Below are 24,571 nucleotides of genomic sequence, written 5' to 3' on the forward strand. Positions count from 1 at the left end.
TTCATTCTAAAACTTTTCTTCCAAGTGTAACTTTTTTAAATTTATAAATAATAAAGCGTAGGAAGCTTCAGAATGTAAGACACCTATCCTAACTTCTTTTTGCCTAACAACTTGTCCGAACTTGAAATACATTTTTCCGTTACTTAAATCAAGAAGAAAATACCACGTTTGGACACTTGTATTCTATTAAATACCCATCTAATCTAATTACCAACAGTGAAACTTCAATTGGAGAGACGATAAGTTATATCAAGCACGTAATTTTACTTAATAATCTCTATAGAATTATGATTTACAATGGGGATTGTGTATCGTACGTTTCAACAGTTCTAATTTGAAACACGGTTAATCACTAACGTTATTCGCTAATTGTAAGACGACCGTGCTTTAAAATCTATGGAAAGAAAAATTAGGAAGACAATTAGGAACAGCGATTTTTTCCAAATGACTTATCGAGGTCGCTTATTTGTGTGACTAAGGTATCCAAGAATGTGCAACATCTCCCGTGACTGGTTAGAGCGCTCTAGAACGCCGAAGATCAAGAGAGCAAAGAGTCGGTTTAAACCGCGTGCCCCGTCGCAGCGTCGGCTCTATAAATACGCCCGCCTCATCGTCGCGCTTTAAAAACGCACGCATCGATATAGAGACGTCTGTAGGACAAGACAGTCCTTTTGTTACGACGGTTTTCCCTTAAAAAAATAAGCAAACGCAGTAGAAACTGACTAATTGATATTCCGGCTTTATCCGGGGATTCATTTCGATAAGAGTGATAAACAGGGGAAGGCGGAATATGTAGATGCGCAAGCAGATGTAAAAAGACAGGATTCTTTAAAAGAAAAAGACACGAAACTTTCTAAGAACTATTTGCTCGAACGAAATGAAAACACTAGCAGAGTACCGTTGAGACACTGCAGGCGAAACAATCACAAATATTGTGAGAGAACTGGCTAAGCTCTAATTGGGCAGATGCAGAGTCGCAGCCTATAAATATGGCTGTAATAAAAGTAGCAGGCTGCGTAATCCCAATAATACTGTAAACAGAAAGTGTAAAACGAGTCGAAGGGCGAAGAAAGAAGGGAGCTGTTGTCCCAGCAGAACATGTCACAGATGTCGTAAAAATGCACTCACACTCAACTATGCGATCAACTACGAGCATTCACTCTTTGAAACTATTAACCTACACGTTAATAGCATCGCCGCACCTCACGGATGTACGAACAGTGAGTTATCATAAACAGGAGGTAGCACAAACTGTTGCAGTTCCTACGGAACAGCCCACAGATGTCGTATGAGGTCTTAAGCCCAATCGGAGTCAGCGCAAACAACAAATTGTCCCTCTAGCAAGATCATTTCTCTGAGTGAACAGTTTTTCCGTACAGGCGAGGGTAATTAACTAAGGTCATCGTCGTGCTATCCACGAACCCCGAAGGAAATCTTAAAGCAGAGATGGCATTGCCCTCCGCCAGCGAATGAGTGACTATGAAATCGAATTTCAACGCTGCAAGTACACCCTAAATAAAAGTCACCCTCCTAGGAAGCACTCACCTTTGGCTCTGCAACGGTAAAATGTTAGTAATAATCTCGTTATAATCCAGCGACGTCAACCAGTGGATACGATCGAAGAAGGGGTAGCTCGAAGTACACTGTGTCGACTTCTCTTTTAGAACGTCTCACACGTTCGTCGTACACCTTGCCCGTCCTTCGGAATTGCGATTTTTTAGCGGAAGCACGCACCGATAAGAAATGCGACGGCGAACGTATAGCAAATGGACAATGAAGCAAACAAGCGGGCTCCGTCTGCGAGGGGCACGACACGTGCTGGGGCTCCCTCGACCGAGTCGCGACTGATATCATTTCCAGTGGGGGACTGTGGGGTCGGGAGCCAGAACCCCACCAGGGGGTCTTCGTGCAACCCCCACGCGGTGTCGTAGTAGTCGTGTTCGCCGTCGTGGTTGTAGCTCGTATCGTCGTGGCTCCACCGTTGCCGGCCTCTCGAAACCCCCTTCTCACATATAGGGAATAAGGGACCAAGGTGTGTACGTGCATCATGGGGAGAGGCCTCTCTTTCCCTCCTGTGCAACGGGATCCTCTGTGTTTTTCACTCCCACTCCCTTCGCTTCTTCAACGTATCTCTGAATTCTACGCACACTTTTATCGGATCTATCTCTTTCTTTCTTAAGTGGGCCTCTCTTTCCATCTGAATTTCTATCCTCGTTCCACTTGACGCGCTGTGTCGAAGCGCTTGTCCCTCTTCCGTCGGTCTCTTTCTAGCTTTGCTGGGCGACGCGTGCAACGCACGCACGAATACAATTGTAGATTCCTCCCCCTCCTCCCTTCGCAGGCCCCCTCCCTTGCTGCGAACCCCTTACCACCCGCGTGCCCAGCAGCTTTATCCACCCTGAACCCTCCTGTGTGCGAGGGGTTGCTTCTCGGTAGCCTAATCGGACGTTCGCGAGAAGGGACCTTCCCTTTTACCCCTCCGCACCGCTGTATCCATGGCTTTTTTCATGTTTCTGATTCGAGGTTGTTCCAGTCGTAAGAAAAATTTCGTCACGTGCCTGGGATTTAAGTTCTACTTCGAGACGTTTGAATCTGGCACTGTAGAGTGGTTTTAAGTACCATTGGTACTGCGAGTACCAATTAAAAGGTGCAAATGGACCTATTTTTTTTTTTTATTAATGATAACAGATTTTTAAAAATAAAATTATGGAAGAAAATTAAGTACTTTCCTGTGTTACATTATGTCAAATGTTACGGACACATTCACTTAATAAATGCAGCTTACCGAACTCTTTGCTTAAGTTCATTCCCTCTAACCTCGAGTCACAAGGAGAGATTTACTTTCGAGTATGTTTGAAACAAGAACGGCTACGACAGTGTCGCACAGAAATCTAGTGCCACAGCAAGCCCAATTTTCATATCGAAAGCAAAGGAAACGAGCATCGCTTAGGACGCAGCCAAAGGGGGGCAATTATTACCAATGTATTATGAGACTCGAAAAGTGAACTCGCATAAAAGACCTTGGAACATGAAACTGTTCGTTGAAGAGTGTCGCAATACGATGAGCACAGACTGCAACGGGTACTGACGTAATCATCACATGGGTACGTGTATATTTATGCCCGTGCTCGGTGCAGATACACGTGTGAATGGCGACAGATCATATTTCAATTCGTACTACGGTGAAAACATTTTTTTAGATGCTGTACTTCACATTACACTAAGTCGTTGAATCTCAATTTTTATTTTAAACTGAAAATAAACCAAACAGTTTTGTTTACTCCATTTGGTGAAGAATGCCTTTTTTTTCTTAATAAATAAAAGTAAATAAATATTCACTGAACACATGCATGAGGAATAATTTTTTTTTGCAATGAATTGATTGTTCGTGCTCGAGGTGACCGGGCGACCGATTCGGGGGCAGTGAGTGAATATCGATTCGTTATTTTTAGGGGCAGTCCATCCATGGACCCCACCTTCGTGGCTGCCGAGTTCGAAAATGTATATATATATCTCTGCTAAATTATCGTTATGCACAATTTGTACAAGCCTGGTCAATTTCGTTAAAAATTAGAGAAAAAAGAAGAAAGCTCTGAAAGGACGCACGAAGAAAGCATGAACAATTTTTATTACATAATTTCGTTAGAAGTTTAATATAATTTCCAACATTATAAGGCACTGTTAAAAAATTATACGATACATATAGATTTGTTATTATTGCTACAAAAAAAATAATACAAGCAATTTTTATCGTAAGAATATAAATGATTCGGCATAACAAAAAAAGATTTTTAAAAACTTGCAACGATTAATTTCAAAATGTGATGATTAGAACCAATGTAACGAATGGACAAGTATACTTTAAATTAATTAAAAAGATTATTCTTTATTAATTTGATTACTCATTGTAAATTCATTGTATAACGAAACTATTTTTTGTGCCAAAAGACACTTTTCAACAGATAATGGAAATTCGTGGTTATTGTCTACTTGATAAAATAGACAAAAACGTATCACTAAATACTGTATTTCTTATTATGGTGTATAAAAACATTTTAACGATAATAATGATGATGATGATGAGAATGGTAATAACAATGATGATAAAGCTAATGCTAAATTATAATAATAATAAATTAAATAATTAAAAGCTAGAATTACATTTAATTTCGTTTCATTCGTTATTTTAGTAATATTCTTGATCCTTGAGAAAAGATTATGTTAATAGTACAAATTTTCAATTAAATTGTAACGTCACATTATTTAAGTTCTTTTACACGATAATTAGTTATTCTTCGATTACATATTGCGCATTATCTATTACTTAAAACATTACTATTAAAATTACGAAAATGTTTCGTCAGGACCATGTGTACAAGTTATTGGAGAATTTTATATTTTCTAACACTTCAATATGCGTTGGATCAGGGCTGCAAAAGTGTTTTATTAATTCGTCATTAAATCCGCAGTCGCTCAGATTCTCTTTACCGAAGATATTTTGCGGCATTCGGGGGTCATTCTCTGATTCTCTTTGTTCTGGTGGAGTTTAAAAATAGACATTTAGATAATTATTAAATGCACGATTGCAATTATTGTAGGGAAGGAGAAATGATTTACCAAGCCCATGTTTTACTGCTGAAAATGATGTTGTTGATTCTAATCGAGCACAACTAGCAGAATACTGCTCCAGCTGGCTAGATTTCATTGAAGAACAAAGGGATGGCAATACGTGTGGTAAAAGGGGCCCCTTCAATTCCAAGGAAAAATACCTTTCGTTGTCAACACGTACCATGCTTTCTTTAACCTTCAAAAGGTAAAAATAATTTATATCCTACGTTGCACAGATACGTTTAGATGCAAATGTATTGTACCTTAATCGGTTTTAATGTAGCACCGTGAAACGCTACGGGTGCTAAAAGAGTTGGAGGTACTCCTGCTAAAGAACCAGTTACCGTAATAGCAGATTTACAATTAATTAAAAAATTGAATAAACCTTGTGCTTCAACACCTTTTACAAAAACAAGGGACTGTTTCAAATTGTCTATTTCAGTTTCTTTTTCTAATGTCATTCTTGCCTATAATAAAATTGAATGAATATTAAGTAAACTAATACAGAAAGAAAGAATTTCTTATCATGGAATTAGGGGAGACCGGGGATACAATGGACACTTTTACAATTGCCCCCATAGTGTTCTGATTATTACAACTGTTTGTTTAGTTTGTGCCTATTATTTTTATTTGGTGTGAAAATAGGGAAAATAGGCACGAAATAAAGAAACAGTTGCAATAATAATCAGGACACTATGGGCGGTATTCTCAGCCGCTACTTATTCTGAAGCAAATGCTTAAGGGGACATTCTACTCTCTCGGCCGAAAAATCGGCCACTTTTCGGTGATGGTTTTTATAATGAAATAAACACTTAACGTTTTCGAATTTCCGGGGGTATATTCTACCACTCTTGAGATGCAAGAAAAAATCTTTGTTGTTTGTTTATTTCATTTGTTTATATAAATATTTCGCAGTGAAGTCGGCGGCTTCAGAATTGCTGGCGGTTGAAATTTCGGACGACTGGATCATCGGAAATAAAAAAACCAAACATATTTCTAATTCGCAGGAGTATGGTTATCTCGCTTTCCACGAAAGAACAACTTTGAACCAAAATTATTAAAAATGGTGGTCGATCAAAGTTGAAAGTACCGAAAAGAGCATTCCTTTTCTGTTTAATAGATATAAAATGTGGGAAAATATTAAAAAAATCTTAATATATTTTTGGTTAGCGAGATAGCCATACTCATGCAAATTAAAAATATGTTTGGTTTTTTTGTTTCCGATGATCCAGTCGTCCGATATTTCAACCGCCAGCAATTCTGAAAACGCCAACTTCACTGCGAAATATTTAAGTAAACAAATAAAATAAACAAACAACAAAGATTTTTTCTTGTATTTCAAAAGTGGTACAATATACCCCCCGAAATTCGAAAACGTTAAGTGTGTAATTCATTATAAAAACCATCACCGAAAAGTGGCGAATTTTTCGACCGAGAGAGTAGAATGTCCCCTTAAGCATTCGGCATTCTTTACTAGCTACTAGGTTAGTAGAGGATGCTGCATCCTTAAGCATTTGCTTAAGAATAAGCACCGACTGAGAATACCGACCTATGAAGGCAATTGTAAAAGTGTCCAATGTATCCCCATGTCAAAACTATCCCCGGTCTCTTCTACCTGGGAGCTATTAATTCTACGAATTTCAGAGTTCTCCACCCCTAGACTCTGTAACCACTCATTTTGTGTCTCATCTTCCTCATCATCAAGATGTTGCTCCTCCAGTTGGTTGTACTGAACTGTGGTGTTTGATGTAGACTGGTCTAAAGTTTCACACCCTGAATCAGTTACATCAGATCTTCTTTTAGATTCTTTCCTTAGAGGCATTGTATATTCTATTTCTATAAACAATTGTAAAATTTTCTGAACATTTATGTTATACATTTATAGTCATACAGTATATACACATGTTACACCCATACCCTCCTGTTTTAATAGATGACGAAATCCACGTGTCGTAGGTGTTACAAGTGCATGGGCTTCGTATATTCCACAAATTCCAGCGGCACGGAATAATACAGTGAAATTGTTGGCGCAGACATAGAAATACGGGCATTGTCGTGCACGTAGTAAGTGAAAAAGTGATCTAAAGCTCTCGCTCCATTCTTTGTATAAAGCATCTTTTACAGATACGTTATTTATGATCGTTGTATTACTCATTAAGTTAGCACTCACTTTGCCAGCAGAGCGAGGAAATAATTGTAGCCATGGTAGTGAAGGATGTTGCCATGTTAGACAACATCTATGCAATCTATTTCAAATAAACTTAGTAATAATTGCTTAAACAAATATTGCCAAACTAACATGTACAATAGGGCGGAGTGGAAAATTTAAATTTGAATTTTCATTTGGCCTGGGTGCGGGATAGTTGTCTTTTGATTAAGCAAACACAACTGTAAAAAAATTTTGGAAAATATTCATGTCTGCAGGTTCCTTTTTCTCCTAAAAATGATTATATGATCATATGATTATTTAGGAGAAAAAGGAACCTGCAGACATGAATATTTTTCCAATTGTTTTTTACAGTTGTGTTCGGTTAATCAAAAGACAACTATTCTGCACCCAGGCCAACTGAAAATTCAACTTTAAATTTTCGCCTATATATTATCACTCCGCCCTAATGTACAATACATTATAAAAATCACCTTGCATTTGGACTAGTGTCTAAAGTTGAATGTTGCTCACTAATATCTAAACACCTTACAAAGCCAGTTGTACCAGAAGCTTCTTCGCTAGTTTTTAACTTACAGTTCCACGGAAATGGTTTCGGAGACATGAATCTCATTTTAGTCTTTAAGGTCCAATCTATGGGAATAAATTTTTCACCCTGTGGTGCTTCTGGATTTGGAATGTTCTTATTTACTTCGAATTTTGACAATACATTGGAAAATGTTAGAGAACAGTTGAGTACGGAGCTTTCTAATTTTTCTGCTTTTGGATTCTCGATTTTCAGTAGCTCAAACAATGTATTATCATTACTAGCTTCTAGGTCTGAAGGTGTTACATTGGGTTTTTTATTAACATCATCTTTCGCAAATGGATTTTTACGTTTCTGACCTACACACTGACTGGAATCAAAGTTGCACTCCTTGGGTGCATCTACTGACACCAATTGTAAGTTTTCTTTGCTAACATATGTATTATTTATGCGTGCTTGGAGTGCACGCTTCTTTATTTTTAGACGATGCAACTGCATCACTTGATCAGGCCTCTTCCATTCTAATTTTTGTGCTTTTTCTAGGTCCGCCATTGGCGTGTTTAAAATAAGATTCGTCATGCTGCCACAGACAATGCATAAATAATATTTATTAATATTATGACTGACACATAATGATATTTTTGCAAATGCATACGTAAATTCTTTTAATGCTTAAATTTATCATTCACAAAGCTTTATTTTGAAACAAAGTTATAACTTAGAACTTCATATTTTTTATATTTCCAGTTATATAAAAGTCTGGAACCCTTTCCAATGCTACTGAAAAATAATTATATATTTAATAATACACACCGTTTTCTAAACAAATTTGTATTAATCTGATAAGATCGTCCATCAAATAAACATCCCCCACCCCGTAAGTAAACTTAGCTTCACCAGGGTGTTGACACTCACTAGAGCACTAAAGAGGTGAGTCCGCGCATCCGCCATATTGGGTCCTCTGGAGAGAGAAGATTATTGAGTACCCACCTTTTTGGGTATTGTCAGATTCACTTTATAAACGAAATATGTGTTGTTGATTGATGCACAGTAGCACGACACATTATTAGAGTATTTTATTACATTTAAGTTTATATTTGGTTTATAAAGCGAATTTGGCAATACTCAAAAAGGCGGGTACTCAACAATGTTCTCTCTCCAGAGGACCGAATATGGCGGATGCACATACTCACCTCTTTAGTGCTCTAGGCCGGTATTTATAGTCGCTGCTTATTTTTAAGCATTTGCTGAGCGACTGAGAATACCGCCCAGATACATTATAATAAGAGTCTGGACACAAGAAGGCCACTTTTTGATTGGTCCGTCATTTCTGATCGAAATCCTGCGAGAGAGAAAGAGATATACACCATTTCACTCTTAACCACTCTTAACCACTTTTACGTTCATGGCGGTATTTTACTATCTATTAATCTGAAAATGTGTATTTGGATAGTAAAAAAATAATGTATATATATTCATAACACTTTTTTGGCCATTTTTTTAAGGAATATTTTTTAGCCATAAAGCTCGACGTTCGGGACATTTGGGAAAAAACTCTTAAAATATAACCCTTTTCTGAGGTGTTATTACAAAAGGGTGCTGTACATCCAACCATTTTGTATGAATCAGTCGTAATTAGAATTTATTGATATACCTATGTATATACCTATTTACGTGAAGTAAACAGAAATAAAATACCGCCATAAACGTAAGAGTTGTTAAGAGTGGATAAGAGTGAAATGGTGTATATCTCTTTCTCTCTCGTGGGATTTCGATCAAACATGGCGGACAGTGGCTCGTGTCGAGACTCTTTAGTGATAGTGATCATCTAGGGAGTGATCGGTACATGGATCTAAAGGACGGTGCATAAACTAGACTTGTGGATGCGGGGGTTGAAGATCTCCGCACGGAGGGAAGGAATACTTTCTCAGCCATCTTGTACCGGTCAACTAATGTTGCCATCTATATCATTCCGTGGCAAAATTTAAAACTGCGTAATTGAATTTCATACATTTTAAATTAACTGTGAATCGTATGAAAATTTTATCTCTACGTGTTTTCCAAAGTCACACTGTTTTTATAAATAGATACATCTCTGAAATTTTGATATGGAGGATCAATAATAACACAATATATTTAGTGACCAGAAAACAATAGAAGTTTATTAAAAGATTTTCGTTTACTTTCTGAAGTAGTATTTTTTTGTTTCGCAATATGGTGATAACGTACTTTAATGTATTGTTGAATAATACATTTTATCACGTGAATTTTATGATTATACATGCTATTCGGTTATTACATTTGAATTTACAAATAATCACACAATCTATTGGCATTTTCTTATTCCCGCTACGCAATCTGGTGGCGAAAATTAAAGCAGTCTAATCGGGTTAGCCGTCACATGTAATTGGCAGTATTGGGAATTTCGACTGTTTGATGATCGATTTTGTAAAATTTAACAGACTATTTAATGACAAAAACATTATTGCACTGTTTCAATACTTGTGTGACACCAGTCTTGTAACGTGATTGACCCGATTACAGAGCTTACTTTAGTACATGGCGCTCTCACAGTATTTCCCAATACACTGCATGCTACACCAAACGAAGCTAAACAACAGTAACAGCTGAATGTCGCCCTCTGAGAAAGAGATAGATATGTTTACTTCCGCTTTTGCTCCAAAATCGCGGCAACCAATCAGCGACGATACACGTTGTTCCGCTCACTCCCTAGGGGGGTATTATCAGTCGCTACTTATTCTTAAGCAAATGCTTAAGCATTCGGCATCCTTTACTAGCTACTAGGTTAGTAGAGGATGCCGCATGCTTAAGCCCTTAAGCCCTTAAGAATAAGTAGCGACTGGGAATACCGCCCCTAGAGGATCACTATTTAGTGAAAGAATTGTACGCTAGATGGCGTTGCTCGCGCGAACATTGTGGCGGATGTGATAGCTCGGCGATGTATGGGAGAGCGACGCCGAGAGTTTGGATGTATTACGAACACGAGGACGAAATAAAAGATGGCTACTGATATAAAGGACACTTTATTAACGCTCCTCTCGGACGTCTGAGGCCTTCTGCTCTTTGTTACATTGCCCACCAAGCTCCTCTCCTTACGACTAAGTCTTACAAACTACTTATACTAAAAATTCTTAATCTAGTGACTAGCACCTAGGAACTTATTATGTTAACTTAACCTAACTAAAACTAGTGGGCGCGTCGAGCGTTTCCGACGCTGGTCGCCGCAGTACTCTCCCCCGAGTGGGTTAATGTATCTTAGGCTGGGGGCACAGCAGTCTTTTTTTTTACGTCCGTCGCGACGGACGTCAATTGTGACGGACGTGCGTGTACACCACACACGAGCGTTGCTTCTTTTGCGTCAGTTCGCAAAGGAAGTACAACCGATATGGACGCGTGTGACATTGTAACATTTTCATACATGACGTATTTATATTTGAAAGATAGGCGAAAGCGAAAATTTTGGGTACATCCCATAAATGGAGAACGATATAGATATGGGCATTATTTTACGTTGTACAAACAACTACGTAAAGACCCTGAAAAGTATATTAATATTAATATCCATTTCGACAATTACACGCTCTCACGCAACGGACGTCTGACGGTACGTTCGTGTGCCGTGCTATACTCCCGAGTATATAATTCAGAACGTGCGTCGACGTTTTGTAACGTCCGTTCTAGCATAAATACGTCGATGAAAAATCAACGCGCGTTGCACCGTCCGTTGAAAGTAACGTCCGTTGCTAGTGTACGGACTCTAATATTCTACAATGTATTTCTACAACGCAGCGTCGTGACGTCCGTTGCGACGGACGTAAAAAAAACGCTCGTGTGCCCCTAGCCTTAACTCACGAATCTCAGTCTTTTGTTTGCATAAGTCTTTGGAGTATCTTTGGCTACGTTACTCTGGGTGGTTTCGACGAAAGCCGGTTTTAACCTCTCCACAGAGATGTTCACCTCTCTACCTTTATAATTAATTTTAAAAATGTGGTCTGTAATGCGTTACAGTACTTCGAATGGACCCTCGTATGGTGCCTCAAGCGGTTTTTTAACAGTGTCGATTCGAACGAACACTTGAGAACATGTGAGAACAGTGTCTTATGTGTAAATGTTTTTGGAGTACTATGGTGTGCCGTTGGGCTAGGCTTTACTTGTCTTATGTGTTGTCGGTAGTTTTCCAAAAATATCTGTGGATCGATTTTGTTCATCCGCACTGATGAAAAGTTCTCCAGATAACCTAATGGCAGCGCCAGACGCTTTTATGTCTTCCTTGTAACTGGCTCGGAGTCCCAGCAACACAATTGGAAGGATTTCAACCCAATTTTTGTTTTCGTGGCACATTATGGCTGATTTTAAAGACGTATGCCACCTCTCGATCATGCCATTTGATTGAGGGTGGTATGTTGTTGTTCGCATTTTGTTACAACCTATTAACTTTGTCAATGCCTGGAATAACTACGATTCAAACTGTGTGCCTTGGTCTATTGTTATTGTTGCTGGGGCTCCGTACCTCGCAATCCAATTAGTGTACAGGGCTGTTGCCACTTGGTCTGCGGAACAGTCTGTAAGCGGCACTGCCTCTGGCCACCTGGAGAACCTGTCTGTAATAGTTAAACAATAGCTGTAATTATTAATTATCGGCAATGACCCAACTAGATCCATATGTATCTGTTCGAATCGACCCCTTGGTACCTCTATTTTCTTGGGGGGGCCAGCTTACTGTGACGATGAATCTTACTTAATTGACATGGAATGCAGGTGCGAGACCACTCGGCTATATCTCTGTTCATCAAAGGCCAGACGAAATTGTTTCCTATTAATTTCCTAGTTATTCTCCCACTAGGATGTGACAAGTTATGTACATTGTTAAAAAATTTTCTTCTAAAATTCTGTGGTACGTAAGGCCTGATACTATTTTTAACGATGTCTCCGTACAAGTATTTGTCTGAACTGTCCAAAAATATTTTCTGTAAGTTCCACTTGTTGGAATTTTCTGATAAAATCTTTGCCAATTCTTGGTCTTTTGCTTGCGCCTGCATTAATTCTTCTGTCAAAACATTGACCGGCATTTCTATGGTCTGCAGTCTGGAAAAGGCATCAGCCACCACGTTCTCTTAACCGTCAACGTGGACAATTTTGGTGGTGAACTGGCTGATGTAATCCAGCTGCCTTACCTGTCGTGGGCTGCCTTTGTCAGCTCTTTGTTGAAATGCATATATCAACGGTTTATGATCCGTTTGTATGTGTAATTTCCTGCCCTCCACAAAATGCCTGAAAAATCTGAAGCTCTTGTAGATGGCCAGCAACTCCCTGTCGTATACGCTATAATTCGTCTGGGCCTTTTCCAACTTTCTTGAGAAAAAACCGAGTGGCTCCCACGCGCCTTCGTTGAACTGCTCCAACACTGCTTCGATGGCCACATCTGACGCATCTGTGCGCAATACTAACGGCGCGTTCTCTTTAGGGTGACACAACAATGAAGCTGCTGCTATTTGTTTTTTTGTTACCTCGAATGCCTTTTCAGATTCATCGTCCCAACTCACCGACCTCCTGTCTTTCTTTTTGGCCCCCTTGAGGCGTTCATGTAAAGGGACCAACCAGTCCGCTGCTCGGTGGAGGAATCTGCGATAGAATCCGACAACCCCCAGAAACCGCCGCAATTCGTCTATTGTTTTCGGTTTTGGGTATTCCTGAATCGCTTTGACCCGTTCGTCCAATGGAGCGATTCCCTTATCGCTAACCTTATAACCTAAATACTGCACTGAATTTTGTCCGAACACGCACTTAGCTACGGTAATTGTAAGACCGTTGTCCTTTAGCTTATTAAACAACGTACACAAATGTTTCTCGTGTGTCTCCACATCTGGAGATGCTACTATTATATCATCTACATAACAACGACAGAAATCTAAACCTTGAAGTATAGAATCCATGAGTCTCTGAAACGTTAGGGCAGCGCTGCTCAGACCAAATGGCATTACCAAGAACTCAAATAAACCAAACGGTGTTATCACTGCCGTCTTTTGTATATCTTCGGGCGCTACCGGTACGTGGTAATATGCTCTGGTTAAGTCTATTACCGAAAATATTTTGCACCCGTGTAATTGTTGTGCCACATCGTGTATATGTGGTAATGGATACTTGTCCGTTTTGGTCACGCCATTCAACCTGCGATAATCTCCACATGGTCTCGATCCGCCCAATTTCTTTTGGACCATGTGTAGAGGGCTAGCCCATGGACTCTTAGACGGGCGGCAAATATTGTCCTTGAGCATTTGCTCAAACTACGCCCGTGCTGCTCTTAATTTTTCCGGAGACAGACGCCTCGCCCGCTCCGCGATCGGGGCTCTTCGCGTAACTATGTGGTGAAAAACGCTGTGTTTGTGATTGCCCCTGACGGTCGGCTTCGTTATTTCCACGAATTCTTTTAATAAATTGGTAAATGAGCCATTTTGGTCTATTGTCGAAACTGACGGAATGTTACTTTTGACTATGGTGGCGTTTCTGAACATGTTGGTGCTTCCATCCAACAATCTTTTCTCGCGCAAGTTCACTGCTAAGTTGTAGAAATGAAGAAAATCCGCTCCTATTATGGGTTTCGCTACATCTGCCACCGTAAATCGCCAGGAGAAACCGCGGCGAAGCCCTAGGTTTAACGATAATAATTTTTCACCGTACGTGTCTATCACTGCCCCATTCGCGGCGTAAAGCTTAAAAACCCTGGCCTCCAGGCCCTTACCTCCAAAGGCCTTCGGAATGACCGAGACATCCGCGCCCGTGTCTATCAGGAACTGGATGCGCGTGGTGGGATCCGTTATGACGAGGCGATGCTTCTTCTGTCCGTCTCCAACTGCCCCGAGTTGAGACGTCCCGTCTAGTTTCCCTGGCGCTGTTTATCGGGACCGGTCCAGGAACACGGCTTCCGACATTTCCAAGACTCCTCCTTGAATTTGTCGTGGTAATAACAGAGACCCTTGCTGTCGGTTGTTGCCTCTTTGGATCGTGAACCGCTTCTCCGCCTATAATTCTGCTGCCTGCTGTTGCTGTTGTTGCGGCCACGTTTTGGTAACCGGAACTCCAGTCTGGATAACCTCTTCATAATGGCTGCCAGGTCGTCATTTTGGGATTTTTGCTTGGCGACTTCGTCCTTCGGGTCCCCCGTGGCGTGGGCAGCATTTGGAATGGCGGCTACCTCTGTTACCCCCGAACGTTCTGCTATTTTGTCAGCGAGTTTCGCTAACTTTTCGACGTCGGCATCGTCGATGATGGCCAATACTTCTTGCAGTCTTGTCGGGAGTTTCTGTATCCATAGCGTGCGAAGTGCGTTTTTTTCCAAAGTCCTTTCCGGCCAATTGCGACATTTCCCTTAACAAATTGGAAAGCTTTTTATTCCCGAGTTCAATGCCGGTGAGTTTTCTCAGGTTTTCCTCGTCCGATTTCTCAAGCCTGCCGATTAGCGCTTGTTTGATATCGTTGTATGTGGATTTGTCCTCCGGGGCCTCAATCACGTCCAAGACGATTTTCATCGTCGTTTGATCAAGATTTCGAACGACCGCGGCACTTTTCACCGCGTCTGCCTTGACAGTGTATGCTGCGAATTCTCTCTCCAGCATCGTGAACCAGAGTCGTAGTTCTTCCCTCCAGAACGTTGGAAGCTTCACGTTGCGGAATTCGTGGGCCTGGATTCCTTGCTTGGCGCTTGCCTGGTCCTCATTCGTCGTCTCGTTGAGGGACATTATCTTTTCTTCTTTAACCTTTCCGAATCGCGTTTCGGCACCAATGTGGCGGATGTGATAGCTCGGCGATGTATGGGAGAGCGACGCCGAGAGTTTTGGATGTATTACGAACACGAGGACGAAATAAAAGATGGCTACTGATATAAAGGACACTTTATTAACGCTCCTCTCGGACGTCTGAGGCCTTCTTCTCTTTGTTACATTGCCCACCAAGCTCCTCTCCTTACCACTAAGTCTTACCAACTACTTATACTAAAAATTCTTAATCTAGTGACTAGCACCTAGGAACTTATTATGTTAACTTAACCTAACTAAAACTAGTGGGCGCGTCGAGCGTTTCCGACGCTGGTCGCCGCAATATGTAGGTACTTTGACGCGCGCGCATCGGCGCGTACGTTTTGGTCGTTAGGTTTCCAGCACTGGAGAAAGGAAATTGCCGCCATTGCTGTATTACCTAGCAAAATGCTTTTTAGGTGCATATTAATCGTTTCTACGAGTTTGTTAGAAGTTACAGTACCGAGACCATTTTGTAAGGAGTACGAGTTGTTTAAGTTCTTTGTTACAAATATATATATTTTTCTAAAAGCCAAACAGCGCCGCTGTCATTGCTCCCGTGCCACAGGAACACGGAATATATTTTTGTGGGACACGTGCGTAGTACACGTGGTTACGAACAAACCCCACAACTGGTGACCCCGACGAGCGGTGGCACACGCGTCTTACCGCAGGATTTCTATATGAAAAACCGATGTCAGAAAAGTTCGCCGATTAAAATGGGCTCTGCCGTTGACGATTTCTCGGGCTCGGCAGAGGAATATGTGGATGCAACACCGGGACCATCCGGGATGGCGGCAGTCAAAAAGTACGTCGAGGGTAACGAATTCTGCAACGTACGTCTCTCCACTTTCTGGTCGGAAACTCCCAAGCTGTGGTTCGCGCAGCTTGAAAGCGAATTTCATCTGTATCATATTCGTGCGGACGAAGCAAAATATAACGCCATCCTGAGACATTTGGATCAGAAGGTCATGAAGATGGTCGCTGATGTTCTAGACACACCGCCCAAAAAAGATAAGTACCTGAATCTAAAGACTGTTCTAATAAACCGGTTTACCGATTCCGAGGAGAAGCAATTACACAAGCTTCTAACAGGGATAGAGCTTGGCAACAAGAAGCCGTCTGAGCTACTGCGCGAGAAGCGTTTGCTTGCGGGCGGAGAGGTTGCTGACCGACTTCTGCGGACATTGTGGATGCAGAGACTGCCGCAGCGGATACAGGAGTTTCTCTCTGTTGTTGAAGGGACCGAACTAACCAAATTAGCTGATTTAGCAGACATGGCCACGGACAGAGAGGAGGGCCCAGGTGTTACAGTTATAGAGCCTGTGGCGCAACAGGCTGAAGGAACTACACAAGCATCAATAAATGCGTTAACCTTACTGGTAAATCAAGCTAGCGAGCTTGCGGTACAAACACAGAAAGGCACGAACGTCATGCTGGAGGCAATGTCTAGAACTTCAAATCATTATGGTCGCACAAGACAACGGAGCCACCAGAGGACAGGGTTCCGCAAGCGCTCTAAGTCCAGAAGTAAATACTGTTTTTATCATGAGCGATTTGGCGTGCGAGCTCACAAGTGCGTTAAACCATGTGAGTGGAGGACGGAAGACAGTAAAACGCAGGGAAACTAAGGGAGCTGTCCTGTCTTGCGGCAGTCGGAGACGAGCAAGCACAACAAAGCCGCTTAAAGGTAATGGATAGGGAGTCGGGGGCTAGATTTTTAGTGGACACAGGGTCCGACGTCTCAGTAATACCCAAGCACATGGGAAGAAGAAAACAACACGGTACAACATTTAAGTTGTACACTGCTAACGGTTCTCCTATCGACACATTCGGCACAAGATTAATGACAGTTAATCTCGGATTACGGATATCTTTTAGATGGACTTTCATTATTGCAAATGTTAGCAGTCCAATTATAGGTGCAGATTTTCTACAGCACTTTGGCCTCTTGGTTGACTTGAGGAACAGGCGTCTCCTGGATGCGACTACACGACTCTCTGCTAGCGCAAGTCCAGTAAAGGCCAGAATCTCGTCAGTGTATATACAGTCGACTGTAACAATCCGTACTGGAAATTGTTGCGTGAGTACGTAGACGTAACGAAACAACGCACAGCTAAGAGTATACCTCATCGTGTTGTCCATTACATCGCACCGATTGGTCCGCCTAGATTATTCGTCCTCCTCCTGAATTTGTCTATTAGCTTACTTTTGATTAAACTCAATGTTAAATCCTTTTCCGGTCTACTCTCAAGCCCACTTATTAGACTATTATACGATTCAGGAAGACTGCTTAATATTAAAGCTATGAATAAATCCTCGCGGATATTTGTTCCAATGGCTGCTAATTGAGCGATTAATTCGACCATTGAGTTTATATGCTCCATCATATTTCCGTCTTTTTCGAGGGTTAATCTGCACAAACGTTTTAATAGAAATACCTTACTTGACAGTGATGATTTCTGATGGTATTCCTGTAACGCAAGCCACGCTGCCCTCGTGGTTATGGCGGTGCGAACGTGCACGAGTTGATCGTCTTCTATTAACAATCCTATAGTCGCCTTAGCTTTTCCATCCTTTACCGACCATACGGCATCCGGTGTGGTTGGTTGAACTCCAGTCACCACATCCCAAAGACCTTCTTTAATTAGGAGCAACTCCAATCTATATTTCCACGATTGGTAATTGTCGTTCTTCAATTTCGTCACCGTAACACGTGGCGTTTCCGCTATTATACTTTCGCGATTTCTTAACATTATACATTCGTGAACTTCTTTAATTACAAATTTGTCAACCCTGGGCCCATAACCTGTTGGTTTAGGGTGAATTAATTTATTACTAGTTTGCGAAAGTGACTGTGATACTTTATTAGGCTATATACTTGTTGCGTGTGACTTGCACAAGGATCTCATTACGACTGACTGTACATTACATTCTTCTTCTACGGTTACATAATTAATCACGCTGGATGGCGTCGTTGTCGTCAGGTGTTCTACCTTGCCCAAGTATCAAAGGGTCTCTCCTCGAGAGGGGGCTCCCAAAGTCCGACTTCGAGGAAAAGAAGAAGGTTTAGAAGAAGAAGCGTGGGAGAAGACAATTCGCTTGAGAACAACGAAGCCTCGAATTCGAGTGACATGCCCAAACAAATGGGCGTTCCCGCACTTGGAATCGCACCCGTGGCGGACGAGAAAGTACACGCGGACCCCACAAACTCGCTCGGCAGGTCAGCTCTAATGACACAGTTGACGAAACCCGTGGATGAGATGTTACAGCTGCCACTCGAAAAGCCTGAGCCAAATGATAATCTCATCGAGCCAAAGTCTGAGTATTTAGAGGACGCGGAGGAGAGCGTCGAAGACCTGACGCGCGATGACGATATGAACGATCTTAGCGAGATGGATCAGGACAACAACAGAGCCGGGCCAGCTCACGATCCCTCCCAACATCCTGCAGGTACCGGTGTGTGGCACGTTACTGGCGATCGAAATAATGCGGGGGGTGTCGTGGGCTCGGTGGCGGGAGCCCCTGGAACGACGGACGAGGTGTTCCTTGCAGCCCAGGAGGCCGCCTAGGCCCACCGCGACTCGCAAGGCAAAAGACGCCGACGGATGATGTTTTGCGACCAGCTGTCGGGAGACGTCGTGTTCCGGTACAAGCAGGAGCTGTTCTGTTTGAAGTGTATGAGGAGATACAGCGACGGGGGGAACTTGCGGATTCACATAAATTATTACTGTCAGATGGAACCGCTCTATCCTTGCCCCCATTGTACTCACAAAGGCAGGACATCCACCAAGCTGAAGTAATTTTTTTTCAAAATCGTTTGATAAATAGCTTGGAATAAACATGTAATGGAGTTCCTACAGCTAACTGTTTTTGACCGACTCGGGTAAGAAAGGAAGGGTTGTAATAGGCTGTGGATATACGTTTTATTGTGCGCACATATGTTGTGACCCCACAGATACCCAAAAGTAATGACACCGCGTGCATTCCGATTGCCACAATCGAACGGCCGAAATCCGGCACAACCGCATAAGGGATCTCAGAAGCGCACCGAGAACCGTCAGCATATGGTGAAACACCCAATAGCGGGCTAAAGACGGAGACCCCGATGGTCTCCGCTTCACCCCGATTAGAGTATAAGAACCATGTACGAGCAATGACAGGTCAGACTCGATACGAGATTCACGCGCGATTGTCACAGTGTCCGTGTAACCCAGATCGAGACAGAATAAACCTTGTTTACCCTACGGTGAGTCCTAACTCTTTAACCGGCGAGGAATCCTACTACCCTCGGTTTCCAACCGAGTATACCCGCCCCGGCAACTTCACCCGAGTATTCGGAGCCCGTCGGACGACAACAGCGATGGACGACCACAGTATTGTAACGGGGCATTTCTAGCATGAGCTGCGGCTAAACATATGGGCTGGCGTAGTAGGCGATCCTCTTCTCGGACCACATATTTTGCCGGCACGTCTAAATAGCGCAAAATATGTTAGATTTCTTCGACAGGATTTGCCACTTCTGCGAGAAGATGTCTGCCTGGTCACTTGAAGAGATATGTGGCTTCTTCACGACGGCGCCCCAGCCCATATGGGAAGAGCTATACCAGCTATAGGACGAATGTGGGGGGACCGAGTAATTGCACGGAATGATGCGGTTTTGTGGCCGTCAAGAAGCCCGGATTTAAATCCAATTAATTTTTACGGTTGGGGCCACATGAAAACATTAGTATACGCCGACACCGAATTTGAAACCATAGAAGAATTGCAGGGCAGAATATTTTATTATGCTAACGTTATACGCGAGCAGCCTGGAATATTTACCCGCATTCGCGACAATTAGTTGCGTCGGTGTTATGCGCGTCGAGATGCAAACGGCAATCATTTCGACCATATTTTGTAAATAAATATAGGTAGCGAAATTTGTATTTCTTTACTACACATTCACGAAAGAGGAGCCGCGCATTGAGATTAGCTTCTTGGGTAAGAGTTTAGTCATACCCAAAGGAAAGAAACAGTTTTGTCGCTTTCTGAAAAAAAACCACACGTTTTGCAGTCACGTCGTCAAAGGAGCTTACTTCCATGTAAATCAATGCATTTTTCGTGAGTGTCAAAACTGTCGCGCAACAAATTGCCGCTACTGCACGCCTAGCTTAAAAACACGTGTAGAGTTTTTGTTCATTTGGTTCTCGGACGACAACAGCGATGGACGACCCAGGAACACCGCGAGATTCTCAGGCAGAATCTCGACCCAGGCACCTTTCACAACAAAATTGGTGGCAGTGGTGGGATCCAGCCAACGTAGGGAATAAGCCTGACCGACTTGGACAACAGGATAGTAGCGGAGACAACTACCCACAAAAAAGTAGGGCAGCGCACTCCGCACTGCTGATATCCATCTACAGAGTACACCTCCTGGAAACTCCACGACCGCCATCGAGACGACCATGCTTCGCCAGCTCTACGTGCTGTAAGTGCTAAATATCACATTCTGCAAATGCGAGCCGAACACCGTTGTTCTCATGCGCCGAGCTAAGTCCGTAGAGCGAATACTGAGCGAAATTTGGAATTAATCGAGCGAAAGGAACCTCGCTCGCCTAGAGCACTCAGCCGGAGCAACCTGCGTAGATTCCGATGACCGCATCCGCGAACGTCAGAGGACGATCCTTTACTTTTTGCACTCGAAACTCTCCGTAAATCCGCACCCCGAACGCGGCCTGCTCTCGAGCAGAAATCTAGCGACGATCACTTCCCTCTAGAGGCGATACAGAACGCATTAAATCTTAAAGGACCCATAGTGTCCGAACAACAATTTCCGTTCAGGGAACTAGATTTTAGCTTACTTTCTCGTGCGGAACCGACGACCGAAAATCGACCGGCAAACCTAGGAAGCCCGGGTAATCCAAGGGAAAGCACCCTATTAGACAAGACTGACTTCCAAGACCTAGACATGTCAGTTACCGCACCGGTACCCGCGCGCGACACAATCGCAGATAGCGTCGCGACGCTCATCGAAAAGATAGCTGCAATGGACCGGTCCCTCGCCCAGTTAACAGCGACACTGGCCTCCGTTGACGGGAGAGCAACCTCGACAGACGAGAAACTAGAGACGCTGAAAAGAAACGGTAGCTACAGCCCTAGCGTCGCGTCACGATACAGCAGCGCAGGAGAGAAATCAAGGGCAAGCGGCAGAGACGCCGTCCCCCGCAACTGACCCTCAAGTAGAGACTAGAACCGCGGTCTGTTTCAGGGACCTTACCTAGACGTTGAAGCCTATTCGTACCCCCTGTACCGGACAGACCCTGACCGACGTGCTCCGACACTCAAGGCGACCGCCGTCATCTCGAGAGCCCTAAAGTCAGTTCCTAAATTCGGCTGGACTAAACCCGACGACTTAACCTCGTTCCTCAATCATTGTCATTACGTGATAACATCGTACGGAGAACCCGAAGACGAACCCGCCATTCTACACGGCATCACCTTGACGCGATTCACGTGTGCGGCCCTTGCAGAAGTAGGCACACGGAAGATACAGACGTACGAGGAACTAAAAGATATGCTAACCGCGTTATACAAACCGGTGAGGACAAGCACGATTATTCTGTCGGAATTGCTCCATTCAAGGGGCGCACAAGGACGCACACACGAATGGAAATCGCGTACCTACGTTAGTCAACGAACAATTGGCGGTATCCACGGCGGGCGGAGACGACCCGATAGCCCGGGGAGGAGCCATCGAGGCGATAAAGCAACAAGGCCATCACGTTTTTCAGGAAGGGCATCGCGATGAATTAAAGGTTTTAGTCAAATCGCGAAGAGCCGCCGATCTCCCCGCGGCGATTGCGATAGCAGTAGAAGAAGAAGGGAGCACTCGAAAACGAGCCGTCAGCTCCTCTGGGGCACGTGCTGCAAGTACGGCGACCTCAAGTACCACAGCGAATAAATATTGCAACAATTGCAAACGATCTGGGCATTATACCAGAGACTGCTGGAAGGTCCAGTCTAGAAATAATCCGCGAAGAAGCTTCCCTGCAGTCGAAAATAATCGGAGAATACAACCCACAGCGGCCAACAACACATGGTGAGTACCGCCTCGTCTCGAAACAGAGGATCGCCGACTGATCTTCGGAGCTAGGCCGCCACCGCGATATGGAAACGCTAACTGAGCACATTCCGCAGCTCGAGACAACTACGAGCGCGCCGGATTGCCGACAAAAAATTCGCCTGGCCGAGAGCCGACGCGAACAATTCGAATGATTAGGATAGGCTCACTCGCGAACAAAATATTCTTGTTAGATAGCGTGAGAGTCGAAATAAAGGAAGCAAGACAGGGTAAAGCAACCATGATAATAGATAACGGCGCAGAAGTATCACTGATCGCAAAGAAAGCCCTACCAACAAATGTAGAAATGGAACCCAGCAAAGTACTACTCACTTTGTTTACAGGAGACAAGACTAAACCACTGGGGAAAATAGAAGCCACATTCTACATAAATGGGAAGGAAGTAAGACACCCATTACATGTAGTCGAAACCGACACGCTAGACGACACAAACGAAATCTTAGGGTTAAATTTCCTCAATACCAATAGAGTCACAATAAACTACGACACTCAGGAAGTGCTAGCAAAAGGAGAACCCTGGTAAGCCTTAAATCAGGACGCGGAAGTAATCATACCCGCGCGCACCCAGCAAATATGCCTGATACAAACAAATAACCTTCAAGAAGGAATTATAGAAAAACGGGAGTTATTAGAAGGAGTATATCGTCATTCACGGGGCAAGCCTAACGGAACATAATACCCGATTACGGCAGGTTTTAGACACCTTGCGCCGGTACAATCTGAAATTGCAACCGGGAAAATGCGCATTCCTACGAAAGGAAGTAGGATTTTTAGGGTACATCATTACACCATATGGGATCAAACCGATTCCCGAAAAACGGAAGCTGTAAGAGAATTCCCCGTCCCAACCAAACTAAAGGAATTGCAAGCATTCCTCGGACTAGCAGAATACTATCGTAGATTTATTCCGAAGTACTCCAAAATAGCTAAACCACTGTCCAGTATCGCGAGCAATAAGGTAGAATGCAAGTGGTCAGCAGAACAGCAAAAGGCGTTCGGAACACTAAAGGAGTCCCTGACGACAGCACCACTCCTAATCTATCCAGATTTTACAAAAGAATTTATCGAGACCCATTTAAAGATGGACACTAGGGCGGAGCGAAAAATTTAAATTTGAATTTTCAGTTGGTCTGGGAGCGGGATAATTGTCTTTTGATTAACCAAACACAACTGTAAAAAAAATTGGAAAAATATTCCTGTCTGCAGGTTCCTTTTACTCCTAAAAATGATTATATGATTATATGATTATATGATTAAGGGTACGAGCCTACAAGCACACTACTAGAGTTTTCCCTATCCGTGGCATGCCTGCCGCTTCATTGGCTTCGAGCACCCCCTTCCACGCAGCACGTAGAAGACGCTATAGGTGCTAGTCGTCGGACCGCGCACCAGGGCTTCGCTGCGCTAAACTAATAGTCGCAGGATTTCATAATTTTGCAAATACATTGGAGACCACCAGTAGCGCAAAAGGGTCTGAACACATTCTGTTGTTTCTTGTATAGTTTAGCTGTTATAAAGGTTTAAACATCGGAGATGTTTGTGGAAATGATCGTCCCTACACGCACACAGATGAGCCGTAGCACAAAGACCGCCCGTTGTGAGCTGTTGAAGATGACCAAGTAACCGAGAAAGTACGGATCCCTTACAGTAGCGGTCCCATTGAGGATCTGTTTGGAGTGTGGGAGGCACTTAGGGTCGTCAGCTAGAAAATAACAACCAAATGAACAAAAACTCTACACGTGTTTTTAAGCTAGGCGTGCAGTAGCGGCAATTTGTTGCGCGACAGTTATGACACTCACGAAAAATGCATTGATTTACATGGAAGTAAGCTCCTTTGACGACGTGACTGCAAAACGTGTTGTTTTTTTTTCAGAAAGCGACAAAACTGTTTCTTTCCTTTGGGTATGACTAAACTCTTACCCAAGAAGCTAATCTCAATGCGCGGCTCCTCTTTCGTGAATGTGTAGTAAAGAAATACAAATTTCGCTACCTATATTTATTTACAAAATTTGGTCGAAATGATTGCCGTTTGCATCTCGACGCGCATAACACCGACGCAACTAATTGTCGCGAATGCGGGTAAATATTCCAGGCTGCTCGCGTATAACGTTAGCATAATAAAATATTCTGCCCTGCAATTCTTCTATGGTTTCAAATTCGGTGTCGGCGTATACTAATGTTTTCATGTGGCCCCAACCGTAAAAATTAATTGGATTTAAATCCGGGCTTCTTGGCGGCCACAAAACCGCATCATTCCGTGCAATTACTCGGTCCCCCCACATTCGTTCTATAGCTGGTATAGCTCTTCCCATATGGGCTGGGGTGTCGTCGTGAAG

The 24,571-nt window shown here is 43.0% G+C and overlaps 6 protein-coding genes across 10 annotated transcripts in view; 2 read left to right on the top strand and 4 right to left on the bottom strand.

Annotated features, from left to right (window-relative positions):
• The window catches only part of LOC143378499 (uncharacterized), a 50,602-nt gene extending 48,464 nt beyond the window's left edge, over positions 1-2,138 (bottom strand). The window contains exon 1 of the mRNA XM_076830297.1: positions 1,546-2,138. The gene's annotated coding sequence lies outside the window, so the exon portion shown is untranslated. The remainder of the gene's footprint in view (positions 1-1,545) is intronic.
• Positions 1-24,571, top strand: part of LOC143378523 (uncharacterized) — a 497,243-nt gene that overhangs the window by 257,570 nt on the left and 215,102 nt on the right. The window lies entirely within an intron of this gene.
• The window catches only part of LOC143378514 (acyl-CoA Delta-9 desaturase-like), a 271,792-nt gene that overhangs the window by 82,311 nt on the left and 164,910 nt on the right, over positions 1-24,571 (bottom strand). The gene's annotated exons all lie outside the window — the stretch shown is intronic.
• On the bottom strand, positions 3,867-8,268 carry Hd (humpty dumpty). 3 transcript variants are annotated; one of them, XM_076830294.1, is made up of 7 exons: positions 8,115-8,268; positions 7,249-7,881; positions 6,526-6,854; positions 6,224-6,444; positions 4,872-5,075; positions 4,618-4,804; positions 3,867-4,536 (listed from the first exon to the last, which is right to left on the bottom strand). In XM_076830294.1, exons 2-7 carry the CDS (start codon positions 7,878-7,880, stop codon positions 4,361-4,363), a joined length of 1,749 nt encoding a protein of 582 aa, XP_076686409.1. In that variant the 5' UTR covers position 7,881; positions 8,115-8,268; the 3' UTR covers positions 3,867-4,360. The 3 variants fall into 3 exon arrangements, with proteins under 3 accessions (XP_076686409.1, XP_076686407.1, XP_076686408.1); XM_076830292.1 differs by having other exon boundaries at positions 6,224-6,466; positions 6,509-6,854; XM_076830293.1 differs by lacking the exon at positions 8,115-8,268 and having other exon boundaries at positions 6,224-6,466; positions 6,509-6,854; positions 7,249-8,094.
• On the bottom strand, positions 14,191-15,063 carry LOC143366468 (uncharacterized). The gene is made up of 2 exons (XM_076807581.1): positions 14,593-15,063; positions 14,191-14,537 (listed from the first exon to the last, which is right to left on the bottom strand). The coding sequence occupies exons 1-2, from the start codon at positions 15,056-15,058 to the stop codon at positions 14,197-14,199; spliced, it is 807 nt and encodes a 268-aa protein (XP_076663696.1). The 5' UTR covers positions 15,059-15,063; the 3' UTR covers positions 14,191-14,196.
• On the top strand, positions 15,832-17,207 carry LOC143366469 (uncharacterized). Its single transcript, XM_076807582.1, has 2 exons — positions 15,832-16,702; positions 16,768-17,207. Exons 1-2 carry the CDS (start codon positions 15,832-15,834, stop codon positions 17,205-17,207), a joined length of 1,311 nt encoding a protein of 436 aa, XP_076663697.1.

This window comes from Andrena cerasifolii, chromosome 2 (genome assembly GCF_050908995.1).
Source record: "Andrena cerasifolii isolate SP2316 chromosome 2, iyAndCera1_principal, whole genome shotgun sequence".
In the NCBI taxonomy this organism is placed as follows: Eukaryota; Metazoa; Arthropoda; class Insecta; order Hymenoptera; family Andrenidae; genus Andrena; species Andrena cerasifolii.

Excerpts from the sequence above, each read along its gene's own strand:
- Hd (XM_076830292.1), bottom strand. The coding sequence starts at position 7,880 with ATGACGAATCTTATTTTAAACACGCCAATGGCGGACCTAGAAAAAGCA. Across the intron at positions 6,855-7,248 it reads GACACTAGTCCAAATGCAAG|ATTGCATAGATGTTGTCTAA; the intron begins GTGATTTTTATA and ends TATTTGAAATAG. Across the intron at positions 4,805-4,871 it reads CTACATTAAAACCGATTAAG|GTTAAAGAAAGCATGGTACG; the intron begins GTACAATACATT and ends TACCTTTTGAAG.
- LOC143366469 (XM_076807582.1), top strand. The coding sequence starts at position 15,832 with ATGGGCTCTGCCGTTGACGATTTCTCGGGCTCGGCAGAGGAATATGTG. Across the intron at positions 16,703-16,767 it reads TCACAAGTGCGTTAAACCAT|TCGGAGACGAGCAAGCACAA; the intron begins GTGAGTGGAGGA and ends GTCTTGCGGCAG.
- LOC143366468 (XM_076807581.1), bottom strand. The coding sequence starts at position 15,058 with ATGTCCCTCAACGAGACGACGAATGAGGACCAGGCAAGCGCCAAGCAA. Across the intron at positions 14,538-14,592 it reads CAAGACTGCAAGAAGTATTG|CAGAACGTTCGGGGGTAACA; the intron begins GCCATCATCGAC and ends CTGACAAAATAG.